Below are 19686 nucleotides of genomic sequence, written 5' to 3'. Positions count from 1 at the left end.
TGTCCAATACACTCAGTGGGCAGGAGCCATTGAAGTGCTCAATGCACGTGCCAACTCACTTTATTGGTCCTCAAGAACTCAAGGGAGTGCAGAGTTTCATCCAGCTCTTGAATCCACTGCTTCCGGAGCAAGCACTTCTTGGTCACCTTATCGTGCACTTGCCTCAGAGTCTAAATGGAAAATGGGCAGGAAGGAGGAGAGTGAAGGAACAGGACTGGGTGGGGAGGCCCAGCCAAGTGGGGACTCCTACCTGGATGCTGTACTCCTGAAGGGTGGGATCTGATTCCACCTTTGTGAAGAGGTGGTCAATGTCTTCATCACACTCAGCCAGTTTCTCCAAAAGGTGTGTTCCTGACTCCAAGATGAGAGGTTCCATTTCCTAAACCCGGCCAGGAGGATGAGGAGGAAGAATCAGACTTAATCTCTGATTCAAGAATAATAACCATCACCTCGTAAGTAAGGAGTTGCACTCCCAACTTAAAGGCAGGTTATCCAAATCCACCAGCTGGCTGTGTAGGAGAAAGATGACCAGTCTCCTGTGTGATTTACAGCCTCTGAAAAATCACAAGAGGGTCAGTTATGAATCAGTCTAACTCAGCAGCAATGAGTTTGAACTTGAGTCCTACGGAAGAGAGTTGTTGTGGCTTAGTGCTAAGAAGCTGCACTGCTGACTTAAAGGCATGTGGTTCAAATTCACCAACTGCTCCTCAGGAGCAGGATGAACAGTCCCCTCCCATGCAACTTGCTGTCTCTGCAAACCTACGGGAGGTCAGCTATGAGTCAGTACAATCCTAGGGATGTATTCCTAATATTTAACTCAGAGTCACAGAACAGCAGTGGGCACCACGTGGGGCACATACCATAGGTGCTGACAGTGGACCATGGTGGATGTTCAACAAATATTTATTTTTAAAACTAGCCCCATGGAAGAATTTCAAGTTTACTTCGGATAAGGAAGGAAAGTGAAGCTCAGTTACATTGCATGACCAAGATGACAGAGTTTGAGGTGATAGAACTAATGTCTAGTTGAGATGTTCCTATGAAAGTAGCAAGTTTGCTGTGGGAGCATATTTCTGAAGCTTTGAACAAAGAGCTGGCTCCCGAAATCAAGGACTATTTGGCACAGCTAGAGAAGACTGGAAGTAGGAGAAGTAAGTGATGCCGTGGTGTCTGGGCCCAGAAATAACGAGGGAGAGACAGGAAGGGTGATTTTCTAGGGAACAATGCAGAGACAAGTGTGAGCTAGAATGAGGTCTTTGGAGAAATCAGGAAACATCACATTAGGTCATCATGTGAGGTCAAGTTCTTTAGCCATTTATTCCGAGGACTGAGCAGAGGAGTCATACGATGAATTTTGGCATCAAATATGAGGTGTAATGCTGACTTGAACCTTGTATACTGTGTGGCCACTTGCAAGACTCTGTTCCCCACCTGCAAAATGTTAATAACACCATATATAATTTCCATATTCTGTTGCATCACTTTTCTTGGGAATGGCAACAAATATATATCTCTTCCAGTAAGTTGGCCAGGCAGCTGTCTTCCAAGTTTCCTGTTGAAGACGGTGAGCATGTCCAGGGCTGCATCTGTTTGTTGAAACATGTAAATTGGTATCCCAACGATTCCTGGGGCCTTATTTTTTGCCAATGCCTTAAGTGCAGCTTTAGTTTCTTCCTTCATTATCAATGGCTTCTGATCACATTTTATTTCCTGAAATGGTTCTATGTCAGCCAATTCTTTTTGATACAGTGACTCTGTGTTACCCCTTAATCTTCTCTTAATGCTTCCTGGAACATTCAAAATTTTGCCCATAGCATCTCTCAGTATTGCAACTCAACACTTGAATTTGCTTTTTCCATTCTCTCAGCTTGAGAAATGCCAAGGGAGTTTGTCTTTTCTTATTCCAACTCCAGCTTTTTGTACATTTCATTAAAATACTTTGTCTTCTCCAGCTGCCCTTTGAAATCTTCTGTTCATATTTTTTTTACTTTGATATCTCTTCCCCTTGTTTTGGCTTCTCATTGCTTTGTAGTACAATTTTCAGTCTTTTCTGACATTCATTATGGTCTTTTGTTTCTTTCATTCCCAAGAAAGGAATGTGAAAATTATATAATGTAATCTTTGATATCACATAAAAGCAAAATTTTATTGAAAGTTATCGAAAAACATCTAGATGAGTATATAGATAAAGAACTGTCAGAAGTTCAAGCAGGGTTTAGAAGAGGCTGTGGCACCAGAGACGTCATTGTTGGTGTCAGACGGATTGTAGATGAAATCAGAGAATAGCAGTCTATTTGTGTATTATTGACTATGCACAGACATTTGACTGTATGGGTCATAACAAATTATGACTAACATTGAAAAGAATAGGAATCCCAGAACTCTTAATTAGGTTCATGTGAAACCTAGACCTAGACCAAGAGGCTGTGATGCAAACACAGCAAGGGAATACTACATGGTTTTAAATAAAAAATGTTCTGTGCCAAGGCTAAATCCTTTATTAATACATATTTAATCTGTATGCTGAGCAAATCATTTGAGAAACTGGATTTGATATAAGCATTGGAGGAAGACTCATCAAACAGCTTGATTCAGGTCTGAATCAGTCTTTAAATGGACTGATTTTGCTCTTGAGGACTTTGGAGACATCCTTGAAAGCAGACTTTCTCAATGGAGGCACTCAATACTCACACACAGATACTATGATTCTAGCCACATCATGATGTATCCCTGGGGCCTCCAAACTGGGGTGAAAAGAGATACACATGTAAGGAAGAACCTGCAGTGTGGAATGGTGCAGTGTGAAGATGGAAATTCTTACCATCCCAATCTGCTGGATCTCTTCCTGAAAGTTCGCCAAAGCACTCTCAAAATTCTCCCTCTTCTGTTCTCTTTGTAGTTGAAAGGAAATGGTGCTGGCTGTCTTCTCGGGAACTGGGTGAGAAACAAAAGAGTGAAGAGGCCTGTTCTCAGAACTACAAAGGAATCCAACAGTTCTCAGAAAATGACAGAACAGGCAGAAGTGCCTGTACATCAGGGAGCACCTGTATATCAGGGAGCATCTGTACATCAGGGAGCACCCATGCATCAGGGAGCACCCATGCATCAGGGAGTACCCATGTATCAGGATCTTTGTTAAGAAGATAGAATATAAAGCCACATAAGCAGAAGAAGAAGCTTTAAGGTGAAAAAAAAAATGATGGCGACCCATAAGTGTTATGGGGAAAAAGGTCTCTAGTGAAAAGCAGAAGAAAAATTCTAGAATAGTATTGTACATTAATATATGGCTTTTAAAAGTTGTACAGGCAAAAAGGGAATGTCTATCTGTGTTTCATTGACTATGTAAAGGCATTTAACTGTGTGGATCACAACAAATTGTGGCTAACCTTGATGAAAATGGGAATCCCAGACTGTGCTTATATGAAACTTACACTTGGGCCAGGAAGCAGTCCTCAGAACAAGAGCAGGGAAACACCACATGGTTCAAAATCAGGAAAGGAGTGTGTCAGGGATGCATCCTATCTCCATACCTTTTCAGTCTCTATGTAGAACAGATTCGAGAAGTAAGGCTTTATGAAAAGGAATGTGGCATCAGGATTGGAGGAAGAGAAATCAAGAATCTACATTATGCAGATGACACAACCTTGCTTGCTGAAACTGAAGAAGACCTGAAGCGCTTACTACAGAAGGTCAAGGACAGTAGTCTTCAATATGGATTTAAGCTCAACATCAAGAAGGCAAAGATTCTCACCACTGGCCCAATTTGCAGCATCATGATAGATGGAGAAGAGATTGAGGTTGTTAACAATTACAGCTTGCTCTGCTCAACAATCAACACTTTTAACACCAGCAGTCAGGAAATCAAAAGGTAAATTGCGTTGGAAAAATCTACGGTTATGGACCTCTCCAGAGTGCTGAAAAGCAATGATGTCAGTCTAGAGACTAAGGTGTGCCTAATCCAGGATATGGTCTTCACAATTACTTATTATGCTTCAGAGAGCTGGATAATAATTAAGGATGACAGAAGAAGAATCAATGCCTTTGAGTTGCAGTGCCAGAGAAGAGTCTTACACCATGGATTACACCAAGAAAACAAATAAGTCTGTCTTGGAGAGGGTGAAACCAAGTTCTTCCTTGGAGGCTAGGATTTTGAAGCTCCATCTCACATATTTTGAGTACATAGCCAGGAAAGATTGATCTTTTTCTAAGTAGAGCACACTCAGAAGGGTGGAGGAACATGCATGAGAGGAAGCCCTGAATGAAATTAATTAAAACAGTAACTGGGGCAAATGGAGGTTGGTGTGTCAGAATTAGTGAGACTAGCTCAGGACAGGGCAGGGTTCAGAGCTGCTGTACATAGAGTTGCTATGGGTTGAAGGTGACTTGACGGCACATAACAACAACAAACAACAGTGGCTTTGTGGTAAGGAACTGCACTGCCAACACTAAAGTGTGTAGTTCAAATCCACCAGCTATTCTGTAGGAGAAAGATGGTCAGTCTCCTGTCATGTGATTTACTATCTCTGAAAACCCACTGGAGGGTCAACTATTTGTTGGATCGAACTTGACAGTGCACACTAACAACATAGGTGAAAATAATATAATAATAACAATAACCAATACTGACATAGTAATATCACCTGCAAGGTACTGTTATGACTTAATCATAATGCAGTCAAGAGAGAGCATTAAAACAAGATGGAAGGAGTACACAGAATTGTTGTACCAAAAAGTAGCTGACACAGAAGAATTTCAAGAAACAACATATGATCAAGAGGCAATGGTGATGAAGGAGGAAGTTCAAGCTGCTCTAAAGGACTTGGCAAAAAGCAAAGCCCCAGGGATTGATAGAAAGCCAATTGACATATTTCAACAAACAGATGCAGCCCTGGATGTGCTCATCAAGTTGTGCCAAGAAATCCGGAGGACAACTACTTGGCCAACTGTCTGGAAGAGATTGATATTTATACCCATTTTTTTTAAAAAAAAAGGTGACCCAACAGAGTGGAAATGATCATACATTTAAGCACCATCAAATAGGACAGAGACTTTATGTGAACAAATATATGCAGGAAGTACCTCAGATCTGTACTACCTAATGAAGTTATCCAAGAAATCTTTTGGATTGCAAATAAAAAAATCCAATCATTTATATAATTGGCACAGTATTTGAATTATGCCAGTACTACATTGTAAAACAGAGTTGTATTTTTTGATATTTAACAATGCTTAACACTTTAATTGTCACTTCTGAGGAATGAACATGGTATAACACACTTGAATAAGTGTGATGCCAAACTTTTTTAATATAAATTATGCTTATTTATTATTTTCTTTAGTTTAATCTTGGTCATGTTTTGGTGTGTATTTTAAATTTTCTTCTTAAAGTGACACATTGGCATGAACATTATTGCAGGTTTTTGATGAATATAATGAATGTATTGGAGCTCAATTGAATTTGCATGGTCTTAAGAATTTTCTCTGTGTGTAAAATATAGCTGCTATTAACAGAAGAGAGAACTTTCTGTGAGTAGCCATGTGTGTTGAACAGATATAATTTCTTTGAGATGTTCAATTAATCTCACTTTAAAAATGACCAAAACATGTCTTTATCGAATTATCTTTGAATAAAAGTTTGTATATTTAAAAAAAAAATCCAATCATGTAAGGGAAATGTAGCTCATGATCTTGAATTTTAAATTACTGGTTCAGATGTGAAGTAGGATGCTAAAAATCCTCTCCATTTCATTTGAGGAATCAGGGCAACTAGAAGCTAGACAAGCAAATGAAACTCGCGCCTTTGTTCACCGTGATCTAACACAGTCAAGAACAAGATCAGAGGATTTCTCCCGCCCAGCTCCACGACAGCCACGGGACCCACACAGGATTGAGGGGGTACCTAACACACAGGGTGTGGTCAGGATTTCTTTGTTCACTGAATGCAGAGGGCATGCATGAAGGTGATCGCGCATCCCTGACACTTGAGAGCTCAAGGCAAGAACTCCATGAAGTAACAGAGCAAAGGAATAGTAGGTGCATTCCCCAGTACTTCAGAAGGGCCCCACTCAACTCGCCCTCCAGGGTGCTTCTTGCCCAAGCGAGGTCTGCCCACAGGCCAGGGCCCGAGGCTCACCAATGGTGTCCATGAGGCCCCGGACTTCCCGGGCAGCGATGGTGCTCTCACTCTCTCGTGACCTTTCCTTCTTGGCTATTTCCTTTTCCCTGTACCACAGGAAGAGTTGAATAATTAGTGCCTGGGCCCTGGGGATGCATGCAGGCCCAATGAAAACTCTCCAGAGTGCCCGTAGGCAGCATAGGCAGACACTATCTGACCCCAGTCTCCCAATCAGAATTACTGGTGTCTGCTGTGACCAGATGCTGCGGATGGTCTAATTAAAAAGACAAGGTTTCTGTTTGGACTCTGGCTGCAAAGCATTGTGGGAATAGGCAGGAGCCATTTTTCACAAGGGGAGGCGTCATCAGAGGTGGAAATGACTAGCCTAATAAAGCAAAGCCTGTGCTAGGTGCGAGATATTATATCCTCAACTACTCCTTCAGCAGCACAGAATTTTAAGGTCAATGAAGGCGGGACTCCCATACCCACTGCCTGAGGCACTCAATCAATAATTATTAGAGGGATAAAGGAGCGAAGAAGGGAAGGAGAAACAAAGACTCCTGTGAGTTACATCTTATTACCTCCGTCCTTTCTTCATGGAAGTGCCTAAGCCTTCATTCCCACCTGCGTCTCACCGTGTGTGAGGTCTTTACGACCTTTTGAGGCCTCGGGACACACTGGTTGTGGGAATGGGGCCAGTGGGGCCGGGGTGGTAGGGCTTGCCTGTAGAGCACAGGGTTTTCCGTGACCCAGTCATTGGGCAGGCTGTGCACCCACTTCTGCTGCCGAGAGGACAACATCTCCCCTTCAGGCATCTCCACCTTCTTCATCAAGGGCAACTTGGTGCCCTGCGGGTTCACATAGTCCTCCACTTTCCGATTCTTGCTGGCTACCAGGGAATGGACCAGCTGCACCTGCATCCATGGGAGACGGGGATCAGTGCTGCAGATACCCACACCTCAGGATGATTATGCTGGACTTAAATGGTCCTGGGGGAGTTGTTACCAGGAAAGGTCTACATTTATCACAGACAATCAGCCATTTCTGGGAAGGTATCTTACAAGAAATGAACATAAGGGCCAACATGTTTATTTGTTACTTTAGTGCATGTGATTTTTAAGTTAATAATTATTAACAATTACATGTTACTTTTTATATTGTAGTGAAAATATACACAAACAAGTATATGCCATTTCTACAATTTTCACACATATTCAGTAGCACTGATGATTCAGACTATGCAATTCTTGCTATCCTTTTTCAAGTTATTCCACAACCACTAACATAAACTCAAAAGTTTCCTAAGCAAAAACTCTCTATGTCTTGTTTTTCATATCCATTAGAAACAGAGGAGGAAACCAGAACTGTTAATCAATAAGAGATTGGTTGATTAAACGTGTCTTTGTCCATTTAATGGAATGTTAGCTAACTACTAAACAGGAAAGTTACAAAGAATTACACACGGCGTAAGAAATTGGTTAGGTGGTGATATGACATAAAAAAATAAAAAACTATACACTAGGGGGAGCTCTGGTGGCCTAGTGGCAAAGAGCTGCAACTACAATCCCAGAGGCGCACGGTTCGAATCCACCAGATGCTCTGCCAGGGAAGGAGGGACAATCTCCTCCTGTACCAGTCAGAGCTAATTTGATGGTACACGCACACAAAAATAATAAAAAATTTTTTAAAAAAATTAAAAAAAACCCCTATACACTAAATCACCCAGTATTAGCCCAAATTAAAATTAATAGAAAAATGACCAGAAGAGAATATTCCAAAAGATTCAGAAAGGCATGTTGTCTATAAGGGAGCAAAATTATATAAATAGTGTGCATTGACATTGACTTCTGTGTACTTCTGTATAGTTTCCAAATCTTCTACAGAAAACATTTTTCATGTTTAAATTAGGAATGAAACCCTTTTTAAACAGTGCAAAACTTCAAAAGTAGGATACAGAGGTGTTTGTTAAAGGCTTTTTTTGCTTTCATCTGCATAGTGCAATTTAGCCACTGATATAGTCACTTTGGGACTATATTGTCACTTAAACGTGCTATAGAAAGCTCCAAGATGCACAAGTAGACAAAGATGAAGGCACATTGCCTGGGATATGGCTTGTGAAATGTCATTAAAGAGTAAAAACAGGTGTTAAAACTCTGGTATGAGACAGGAGACTCTGTACAGTTAACCTGAGAGTTTGGAAGTTCATTTGCACCCAGAAGTGCCTTGGAAGAAGCGATATACTTTGGAAAAATAGTTTTACTGTGACACATACACATACATACATGAATTTGCCATGGTTTGGAATCAACTGGACCCCCTCACCTCTTTTAAAGGCCTATTATGTCTGAGAAAATGTCAAAAAGCATTGAAAGGCTAATTCTGGCTATTATTAGATTTAAATTTAAAGTTAAATGTTCTCATTTTCAAGAATAGAGATTAATTTTGTAGCTACATAATTTAAGAACGACTAAGAATTCCACTAAAAATCAAAGCAACTGCAAAACCTTTATTTCAAAGGATTCCCAGTCAGGGCAGTCCTGGGGACATAGAAGAAGTTGGGGAGGGGACGCTGGAGAGAAGGGAGAAAGAGAGGAATGGGGGTGGGTGGGCAGCAGGATGGAAAATTAGGGTGCTGAGACAAAGGGGTTGAGAGGAAGAGAGCTTACCTGAGCCTGGAAGATCTGCTGGTAGACTTTCCCATTCTGAACCTGGGTCACTCTCCCCACTGGAGACATCTCAGCGGGCCGGCTCCTTCGCTCCTGCCTGGAAGCCATTGTCGAGGAAACTCGTCTGGAGTTTGGTTTCCATTGCAACCTTGAATGTTGCAGAAACATCTCTTCCCACCCAAGGCAATTCCAAGGAGGAAGAAGAAGGCAGCCTAGGAGGCTGTCTAAAGGGGCCACACGCAGACTCCTTTGACCAGGGAAGAAAGCTTCTGATCTCCTTCCTCCCACCCTCATTGAGGGCAGGTTTCAAACAAATGTCAAGAAGGGAGGGAGTGAGGGCTAAGTGAAAAACCAACCTTGAACTATTCGGGAACTCGCGCAGAAGGCCCGCTCACTCCTGTGCACAATGCACAGATCCCAAGCAGGCTGAATTGTGTGGTGCTTCACTCGCAAGAACTGCTGGAGAAAATCAACAGCCGGATCAGATGGATGTCCGATCTGACGCAGAACCCAGAGCAGGGACCCCTGGGCACCAGTCGGGGGGGGGGGGGGGGGGGGCCGGGGGCGTGGAGGAGAAAGGAAGCAAGCAGAGTTGGGTGACGCTCATTAGGAGCCAAGTATATGTAGAAAATACCCAGCCAACAGGAGGCCACAACTTCTGACCTTCTTTCTGCAGTCCACGCTCCCTCCAACAGCTAAGGCAGCCCTGGATATCCAAAGGGAAACTGAGTCTGGAAGCCTCCCTCCCTATGGAACTGAAAGGAGGGTCGGCACCGGCAGGCGATCTGGCCTGGAACACACCTTCCCGAAAAAGCCTTCAGGTCGAGCCACTACCGCCCTTGGGAGCTTTCCTGTCGTCTCCATGACAACGTGGAGGGACGCGTCTGCGTCCTGGAAGCCTGATTGCTCTCGGCCGCTGGCCGCTAGGGCGCTGCAGCCCCTTCTCTCCAAACTGCTCTGCAGTCAGAGATGATAACACACACACACACACACACACACACACACACACACACACACACACGTGGGCAAGGGGAAGAAAACAAACGATCCAAGGAAACAATCACAAATTAAAACACAGTCTTAGACCCTAGATGTCTAAACACACCAATTAGATGTGATCTAAACACACCAATTAGAAGATCATGGGAAGAGTAGATTAAAGAACATGGATCCTGGAGCGTGTTTCACTGCTGACCTAAAGGCCAGTTGTCTTGGAGACGACACAAAAGCTGCCTTTGGCAGTGATGGCTCAACCTGCCAATGGTAGACCTGAGGGCCCTGAAGGAGAAAGATGCGTAGTCAGTCTTCAGCCTCAGCTCTAAGCTTTACAGCCTCTGAAATCCGTGGAGAGACACTACAAATCACACCCCTGCAGTTGAGTTTAATTTGAGCTTTGATCTTTTGAAAGAGTTTCCCGATAAATAGTGTTGTTATATAAAAAAAGAGTTGAGAGACAGAGAAATAAAGAAGCTGATACCAAGAAACCAACTGGCCTTTAATTAGATTGTTAGGTTAAAAGAAAAGGATTACTTTAGTATACATTCATCAAAAGAAATCAGTAGTGGGAGAGGCAAAGGAATTAAGAAAAGATCCAGTCACCGATGATCTGAAAAGATGAGGTAATAGTGGATGTAGATTAACTTAACAGTGATCAATTTTTTAAGACATAATGTAAGACATAATAGGAATTATCATATGGAACAATGTGAATGAAAGAATGTGTGAAATACAAGGCATATTGAAGGGGGAAAATGTTTTTAAAAAGTAAAACCACAGGAAGAAGAAATTATTAGATGAAAATACAAATAATAAAATTAAAACAGGATAAAAGAAAGCCATAGTGACTACATTATTATCCAATAAAGTATACTTAGTAAAGAGTGAAAAAAATATAAGGCCGCAGACAGAGAAAGAAATTACATAATGATAAAAGGCACCATCTAGCAAGAAGCCAGAGAAGTCCTAACTCTATACTATTAAACAACTAAAAAACCAATCTCACAGCCTTCAATTCTGACTCAGAGAACTGTTGGACAAAGAATAGGCTGTAAAGCTTAATAGAATCAGTGTCATCTTTCATCTTGGAGGAAAGCCGATGGGTTTGAATTGTAGAACTTTTGGTTAGCAGCCCTTGTTTCACCAGGACTACTTGTATCAAATTAATAGAACTGCAAATTTAAGGAGTGATGACTGACAGAACTGAAAGAAGAAATAAACACATAAGCATCCAAAGTGGGAAATTTCCCCTCCTCCCCTCAACAATTGATAGAACACCACAACAGATAATCAGAAAACAAAGAGTCCCACCACTGGGTCTATTGGTAGCATCATGATAGATGGTAAAGAGATTGAGATTGTTAACAGCCTCAGTTTGCTTGGCTCCACATTCAACACTCTTGGTACCAGCAGCCAGGAAATCAAAAGACAAATTGTATTGAGAAAGTCTGCTGTCAGGGGCCTCTCCAGAGTATTGAAGAGCAACGATGTCAGTGTGGAAAATAAGGTGCACTCGATCCAGGCCATGGTCTTTGCAATTATGTGCTATGTGTCAGAAATCTGGACAATGACTGGGAATGACAAAAGGAAAATTTATGCCTTTGAGCTGTGGTGCTGGAAAAGAGTATTGACTATACCATGGATGAACAGAAGAACAAACAGGTTCGTCCTGGAGAGGGTGAGACCAGGCTGCTCCTTGGAGGCAAGGACTCTAAAGCTCCATCTGACATACTTTGGGTATGTTGCAATGCGCGACCAGTCCTTGGAGAAGGACATCATGCTTGGGAGGGTGGAGGAACAGTGCAAGAGAGGAAGACCCTAGATGACATACATTGACTCTATGACTGGGGTAATCAGAGTAGGTGTGTCAGAGACGATTAGGTTGGCTCAGGATGGAGCAGGGTTTAGGACTGTTGTACATAGGGTAACTGTGAGTCACAGGCAGCTCAATGGCACATAACTATTACAACACAACAAAAACAGCATCAACTGAGAGGATCTAGAACACCCCACCACAGTGGTAGAATGCATATTCTTTTCAAGCACCCACAGAACATTTTTAAGAAAGAATATATCCTGGTTGATAGAACCAACCTCAACAAACTCATGAAAATGAAAATATACAGTGTATTCTCTGACTGCAATGGAATCAAACTAGAACATAATAGCAATAAAAAGAAATAAGCAAATCTCCAAACATGAGAAAACCAAGCACATCACTCCCAAATAAACATGGTTCAAAGGGGAACTCTCGAAGGGAATTGAAAATGGTTCTATGAGAATTCCAGAAACTGACCTGGAAAAACTTCCATGAGTTCCTAGTGGAAATCTGAGGAACAGAAGCAGAAAATGTTTCTACAGGGCAGGCAGTCATCTTCCTGTGTTAGGTCCTTGTAAGGATATTTTGAAGACCTTGCACATCAGAGCTTTTGGTTTTGCCCTGTGATGATCCCTCCATTCTCTAAATCCCTACAGCTCTGATGAACTGTCTCAGCTCCTTGTTGAGAGAAGGGCCCTGACACTGGCAAGTCCATTGGAAAAAGTGGACTTAAGTGCTTACTTCAGAAAGCCAGATAAGACTTCTTCCTCCCGCTCTAGAAAATAAGCTGATGTCCCTGCAAAGCCTTCTTCTCATTTCAGTGAGGAATGTGAACATCTGTAACTCCTTTGGGAGCTCTGATGGCCTAGGCTATAGGGAACTGAGCTTCGGATGACCCTTTGGTGGTCAAAATTCACCAGCAGTTCTGAGGAAGAAAGCTGGACATCTCCTCTCAGAAAACCTAATGGAATGGAGGGTCAGCTGAGTTGTTTCCAACTCCATGGCCATCAGAGAGAGAGAAAGAATCTCATTTAAAACGTGAAATGTACCTAAGAGAAGAGGGGATAAATAATGTATACTGCATTGAAACAGAGGAGGGAGAGAATTGTTTAAAAGGAATATACAATTAGGTATTATTTTCATGACAAGATTCCAGAAAAAGAAATGCGTAGTAAAGTGGGCTATAGAATTGTGGGGGGTGGGTAGAGATGGGATAATTGTATAACAATGAAAGAAGATTTTTCTTATTTTCAAAGGGAAAAGCCAACTGGGGGAGAGGGATGGGCAGGGAGGAAAATGTGCAACAATGAATGACTGGGGGAAAAATTAAATGGGAAGAATATGCTGTAAAAAAATGTTACATTAAAAAATCAAGGGGAAAAGACCCATAGTAAATGGGAATGATTGTATGAAATACAATGTGAATAAATGATGGTGTGAAAGACAATGTATATAAACTTTGTAAGCAAACCAATATAAAATAAAAATGAATGAAAAAAATTCCAATCAACAATAACAAAAATCATTGGGGAAAAAAACAACAAACATGAAATGTAAGAACCAAATTATAATTCCAAGGTTACTGTAGAAACAGGATTTTCATATTCAAGATTTTAGTTGTTGTTATATGCCGTTGAGTTGGAGTTGATTGATTGCTGACCCTCCAGTAGGTTTTCAGAGGCTTTAAGTCTCACAGGAAGAGATTGCCATCTTTCTTCAGTGGGAACAGTTGGGAATTGAACCTCATTCCTTTGGGTTGGCAGCACAACTCCTTACTACTATGCCACCAGAGACCCCTATTTAAGATTAATATTTACTATTTTCAACAAATAAATATTGTCCCTCTTCAAAGTACTGAAGAGCAACTAAATCAGTCTGGAGACTAAGATGTGCCTGATACAGGCCATGGTCTGGTCTTTGCAATTACTTGCTATGCATCAGAGAGCTGGACAATGACTAGAGATGATAGAAGGAGAGTTGGCTGGAGAAGAGTATTGAATATACCATGGACTGCTAGAACAAACAAGTTCTTTCTGGAGAGGGGGAAGTCAGGCTGCTCCTTAGAGGCAAGGATTCTGAAGCTTCATATGGTATACTTTGGACATGATACAAGGTGGGATCAGTCCTTGGAGAAGGATGCCATGCTTTGGGAGGGTGGAGGGACGGCGCAGGAGAGGAAAACCCTTGATGAGATGGATTGATTCAGTCAATGTGGTAAAGGGGATAGGTGTGTCCAAGACAGTAAGATTGGCAAGGGATAGAGCACGGTTTAGGGTTGTTATACAAAGGGTCACTTTGAGTCACAGGTGACTCGACGGCACATAACAACAACAACCTTGTTTGTGGTCAACATTTTATTTTGTTTTTAAAATGAAAACCAATTCCCCTTCTCTTCCTACTTAGTCCTCCCTCCCTGCTAACTCCCATGCCTTTTTAAATGACATGTTCTAGAAAGAAAGACTGTAGAGGTACAGATGACACCTGAGGACTCTTGTTTATAAATGGGTTTTGACTCCAAACCCCTAGGCCTCAGACTAGAGCTGTCAATGAGCCATTCCATACCCTCACCCCACACCACGTCCACTGCTACCTGCACTAACTGGGATCTCAGAGCTGGCATAGGCTTTCTAAAATCCAGACAATCACCCACAAATCCCGCAATACACAGCACAAGGTCCCTAGGGCATGTTGCATCAAGCAAGCAGTGCTTAACTTTTGTTTTTATTTCCCGCCCTGTCTTCTGGCCTGAAACCTGCTCCAACTCAGAGCAGGACTGGAATTCTGTTCTCCCTTCAATAGTGTGATTCTAACTCCTTAATTGTTGCTGACTTTTTCTAGGATAAGAGGCTTGCCTGCCCTGCTCAGCTTGCGAAAATGATGCAGAAAGATCAGAGACCTCAGAAAACAGTATCTAGGGATGATGGGAGTCATTGTGAACTGCCTGGGTTCATGTCTGGGGAAAGGTTTTAAAGTCATCAAAACATAGTTTGAATGTATGGTAAACAAAAAGCCTTCATGGTGTAGTGTGTAAGAGGTCAGGATGGTAATCAAAAGGTCAGTGGTTTGAATCTACAGTGGGAGAAAGATGGTCAATTTCCTCCCATCAAGATATGCAGGCTCAGAAATTGATGGAGAATCATCCTGAGTCCAAATGAGTAGTGTACAATGGGTTTGGTTGTGGTTTCGTTATTTGTTTGTTTGTTTTTTATGGAGCACACACATGTACCATGTGCTCACACAGGTGTGAAGCCACACCTCAGTGCTCATTCTTCCTGTCACAACCTCCATGGTTCTCATGTGAAGTCAATGTGTGTTGCGTGCATGTGTGCACCCCTCCCATGCCCTATGGGAATATTGAGAAGGGGGGGGGGAAGAGCCCCCTGTGTAGAAGGAGTGGGCAAGAATCTTAGGCACTCATTCCTAAAGTAAATCCCATGGGAGGGGTTGAGTCTGTTTTGTGTGTTTTCAGGCCTCTTTCTACCTTCTGCTTGGCTTCCATTTCCAAACTGTACAATTAAGAGAAAACCATGGTCTCTTACTGTTCATCTGAAAGTTGACTAATGAATAAGGATGACAGAAGAATCTATGCCTGTGACTTGTGGTGTTGGAGAAGAGTACATGACTGTCAAAAGAAGAAACAAGTCTTGGATAAAGAGCAACCAGGGTGTTCCTTAGAGGCGAGGATGGTGAAACTTCTCACATACTTTGGTTATGTTGTTAGGAGGGGCGAGTCCTTTGAAGAAGACTTCATGCTTGGTAACATGGAAAGTCAGCGAAAGAGTGGAAGACCCTCCCCAAGAAGGATTAACACAGAAACTGTAACAATGGGCTTGAGAATATCCACAAAGATGAGGATGGCACAGGTCAGAGGAGGGTATAGATCTGCTGTTTAGAGGGTGGCTGTGGTTGAGCTTGATGGCATTAACAACAGCAGAACTGCATAAAAGTGCCCTCAGGTAAGACACAGTTCCTCTACACTGGCTGAAGCGTGAGTGGGGAAGGGTGCTGGGTGCCTAGAGGTACATGCAGACTCCTCAACACCAGCAAAGGGGTCAGAATTGCGTAGGACTGGTCTGGTGGGCGTAATCCCAGTCACTAACCATCTCTTTTAATTAGGAGGACATGACCCCGCCTCTCCACAGGCGCAAGAGCAACCTGCCAACAGCATTTTAGAGATGTTGGTCCCCATAGGTGGTGCTCACGCAGTCTCAATGCCGCATTCTCTGTGCATCTGCCTTTGCTCCAGTTAAACTGGGTGCTGTTGGAGAGTCCTGAGAAAGAAGGTACACAGGATATTCCCATCACAACTGCCCAAGGTACCCAGATGTCACCCAGAACCAACTCTATGGAAGGCCAGTGTCTGGATCTCACCTACGGTCAGTCTGAGCAGGGGGAAAAGTCAGGCCATCCTCTCAACTCCTTTCTTTGCACTCCCACATCCTGCCCTTCGTGTCAGGCCCTAAACTGCCATAAGTAGGAACAGAGGGAGCCCAGAGAAGAAACAGAATCACCAACCATTAGCGTATATATGTGTCAGGGTGTAGTTCTGTCTAAATAGGAGGAAACAGGACACAGGGGCACAGGACCATGAGCATCACTCTGAAAGGGCCAGAGGGTGTAAGAATAACAAAGTCACTTACCTCCCCAGAGCAGAAAGCAGATCAGGAGCCCACCTGCAGCCCAGCCCCATGGTGCCTGCAGAGCCCCAAGAGGTTCTTTTATTCATTGCTGACTCACATACTCATGGTTGTGGTACCAACAATGGCGGTTTATTGGAGAAGGAAGTTGGAGAGTGGAGGAGGCAAAAAATGATCACAATATTACCTCAAATAAGTCCAGGTTTTAGCCCAACAAATCCAAAGCATGATTGCTCACTTAGTCTAGACTCTGATTTCAATTCAGCAAGCATCTTTCCCTTCCATCATTAAAGGCAAGAACAGCAATATCCTTTAACTGTGGCCAGCACAAAGGCAAGAAGCCTCAGGTCACACCTTGCCACAGTTTGTCCACAGCAATGCCACAGTATCTCTACCACAAGGACCTAGCTCTCACAGGGTCTTCCTACCACAAGCCTTGCTCACTTCAAGTCTTGCTGCCCAGGGTGAGAGGCACTCTTTATGTTGCTGCTTCACCTGTTGATGATTAGCAAGACCTTACTAATTTGCAAGATCATGTTTTTGCAGTTAAGGTAGCTGGAGACCAAAGGGGCTAATTAATAGCTAAAAGAGAAACACACACACACCTTTTAGGCTAACACCATGTTAACCCCTCCTGGGTCCTCAGTGACTTCTCCCCACAGCTCTAAGGAAAGAGAATAGCTCCTGACAAAGGACTTAGTGTCACTGCTCTTAGTTCGGACTGGCTCCCATGCTGGCCATCGGAGATCTCATTCTGGGTTATTCCCTGGCTCCCCTGAACTATTGAGGTGTCTTTATCGTTCACACTTTAATCATCAACAGACCCTCATAATGCTGGAATCCCTGACCCCATTTGCATCAGAGGAAACGGAGCACTGGAGAAATTGAGACATCTATTGACCTGCCACATGGTGGCGGTGTGGCTGAGCTGTGCATTTAAGTCCAGATCAATCTGACAAGAAGGTCCAGAACTGATGACTCGGCAAAAGTCTGCCAGGAGAGGTCGGTACCCAGAAAGAATGACTGAGGGGATCAAGGAGCTACCTGCCCACCCATCTCAAATGCTCTTGTCTGTGTTGTTATTGTCCAAATCGAGACTGATGCAGATGGTGAAGAAGATGCTTACCTCTGGCTGCATTGTGAGAAGCAGGTCAAGCTGACACTTCAAGTCTTTAAGGATGAAGTAAAAGCTAGTTCCTGAACTGTGGGAGATGGTAAGGTGAGTAGATGCTCTGGACCCTGAAGGACACCCAAGTCCACTGTCCAGAGTGCTAGAGGCTTGGTCTGGAACTAAGTATAACTTCTGGTCCCTTCCCTTTCATGGTTGCAGAGGGGGGGACTCTACCACCAGCAAGGGAGGGACTGGGAAAGGGCTATTAAGAGTAAAGGACAAGATAGTCACCTTCTCCGGGCTTCCCAGGAACTCTGGAATAAATCAAGCGTGGACCCCAGCCAAGCTTCAGCTAGAGGACATGGCCTGGTACAAGCTGCTCAGGGACTGTCTGCATTTGAGTCGGTTACAAGGTTGGAGTGAGGGTTGCATTAGACGCTCAGCAACCCTAGAAACGGTAGGTGAACCTTACCCTCTCACGCGTCTTCATCATTCATTGCCAATAATTCAACTTTATTTGGATCCACTGCAAACATTTATCGTAACACCAGTCAAGAAATAAAAAATCATTTGGCATTGAGGAAATCTTCTGTTAAGGATGTCCCCAAAGTGCTAAAGGGTTAGGATGACAATTTAAAGACTGAGGTGTGCCTGATCCAAACCACAGTATTTTCAATAGCTTCTTTTTTTTTTATTTCTATTCATTCATTGCTACACTTTTCTCCCTGCCCACCCCTCCCCCCAGTTCACTCTTCTCTTCGAAAAGTAAAAGAAAAATTCTTTCATTGTTATACAATCCCTCCCCCAAGTCCACTCCACTATGCAGCCTTCATTCTGGACTCCTGTCATGACAATAATACCTAATCATATATTCCTTTTAAACAGTTCTCTCCCTCATCTGTTTCAATACAGTATACATAATTTATCCCATCTTTCTCAGTCTTCCCCCAACCCCGATGTCAGACCTGTTTTACAACAGTGGCACTATGCAGTATTTGTCCTTTCGTGACTGAGATATTTTATTCATAATGTCCTCCAGGGTCACCCATTTTGTATAATATTTCATGAGTTCCTTGGTTTTCAATGCAGTGTAGTATTCCATTGTGTGAATATACCACAGCTTCTCTATCCATTTGTTTGTTGATGGGCACATAGGTTGTTTCCACTTTTTGCTATTGTGAACAAAGCCACAATAAACATGGGTGTGTATATATCTGCTTGGGTGGTGGTTATGGTTTCTTTGGGGTATATTCCCAGTAATGGAATTGCTGGGTCAAATTGTATTTCTATTTGCAACTTTTTGAGAAAGCATCATAGTGGTTGCACCATTTTACACTCCCACCAACAGTAAAAGGGTTCCAGTTTCTCCACAACCTCGCCAGCATTTGTTGTTTGTTGTTCTGTTAAATTTTGCTTATCTTACTGGGGTGAGATGATATCTCGTAGTTGTTTTGATTTGCATCTCTCTTAGAGCTAGGGATTTTGAACCTTTCTTTATGTATTTGTTCACCATTTGAATGTCTTCTTTGGTGAAGTGTCTGTTCATATCCTGTGCCCATTTTTCAATTGGATTGTTTACCTTTATCTTGTTGTGGTGAGTCTGTGACATCTTACACTCTTTTTTATATTCTCTTATGCCTTTCTTCCCTCTCTCTTGCCCCAGAACTCCAAGGGAAGAACCCTGGGGAAGAAAAATGGGTTATGAGTTGCTTATGGACAGGCCAACTGGCAAAAAAAGCCACAGGAAGGTCTGGCTGACAAGAAGTCAGTCTTATTCCAGCAGCATTCAAAACCAATTCCTGCCAATCACGCATGAGTGGGCTTGGACGCCAGCAGACCCTCCCCTAGCGGAGCCTCACTGGAGACCATAGCTTCCGTCTCCTGGGGGACCTCGAGGCAGAGGCACCCCAATGGATGATACACAGAGTCCAAGTCCACAAAAAACACTGGATGTCAATCTGCTAAATTTTGGGGGTAATGTCACAGGACATTAGATGATGGATACAGTCGTTCCTCTTGTCTCCTAATCTCACTCCAGCCACGTGGGCCGACTCACTCCTGGTGCCATTCTGCACCAGCTGTGCCAAGACGGGCTGAAAACATGTCACCTCAGTGGAGCCACCTCAGTGCTTTGCTTTATAATCTCTCTAGAACTTCCTCTTTTCTTGCACATGTTTATTTTTCCTTCATATTTTTCTGTGAAAACCTCTAGACTTTGAGATTCTGAAGAGCCCAGCTTTGATCATTTTTAGCATCTCACCCAAAGAGAACACTCAAGCCGCATCAGAATGAATGATTGCTAACACCTACGAGATCCCTCCTGACTCTGCTGACCAGCTTAG

The 19686-nt window shown here is 42.9% G+C and overlaps 1 protein-coding gene across 1 annotated transcript in view; it reads right to left on the bottom strand.

The window, feature by feature from the left end:
- The window catches only part of CCDC180 (coiled-coil domain containing 180), a 59513-nt gene extending 50624 nt beyond the window's left edge, over positions 1–8889 (bottom strand). Inside the window, exons 1-6 of the mRNA XM_006886961.1 lie at positions 8782–8889; positions 6839–7029; positions 6134–6222; positions 2822–2934; positions 251–379; positions 60–170 (exon numbers count right to left, since the gene is read on the bottom strand). Of these exons, the coding sequence (XP_006887023.1) occupies positions 60–170; positions 251–379; positions 2822–2934; positions 6134–6222; positions 6839–7029; positions 8782–8889 (741 nt within the window). The remainder of the gene's footprint in view (positions 1–59; positions 171–250; positions 380–2821; positions 2935–6133; positions 6223–6838; positions 7030–8781) is intronic.
- Positions 8890–19686: the final 10797 nt, after the last annotated feature.

The sequence above is a fragment of the Elephantulus edwardii genome, unplaced genomic scaffold (genome assembly GCF_000299155.1).
Source record: "Elephantulus edwardii isolate Elephantulus edwardi_28Jun2011 unplaced genomic scaffold, EleEdw1.0 scaffold00052, whole genome shotgun sequence".
Lineage (NCBI taxonomy): Eukaryota > Metazoa > Chordata > Mammalia > Macroscelidea > Macroscelididae > Elephantulus > Elephantulus edwardii.
Note: the sequence above shows the minus strand (reverse complement) of the source record. Positions and strands in the feature narration are given on the sequence as shown.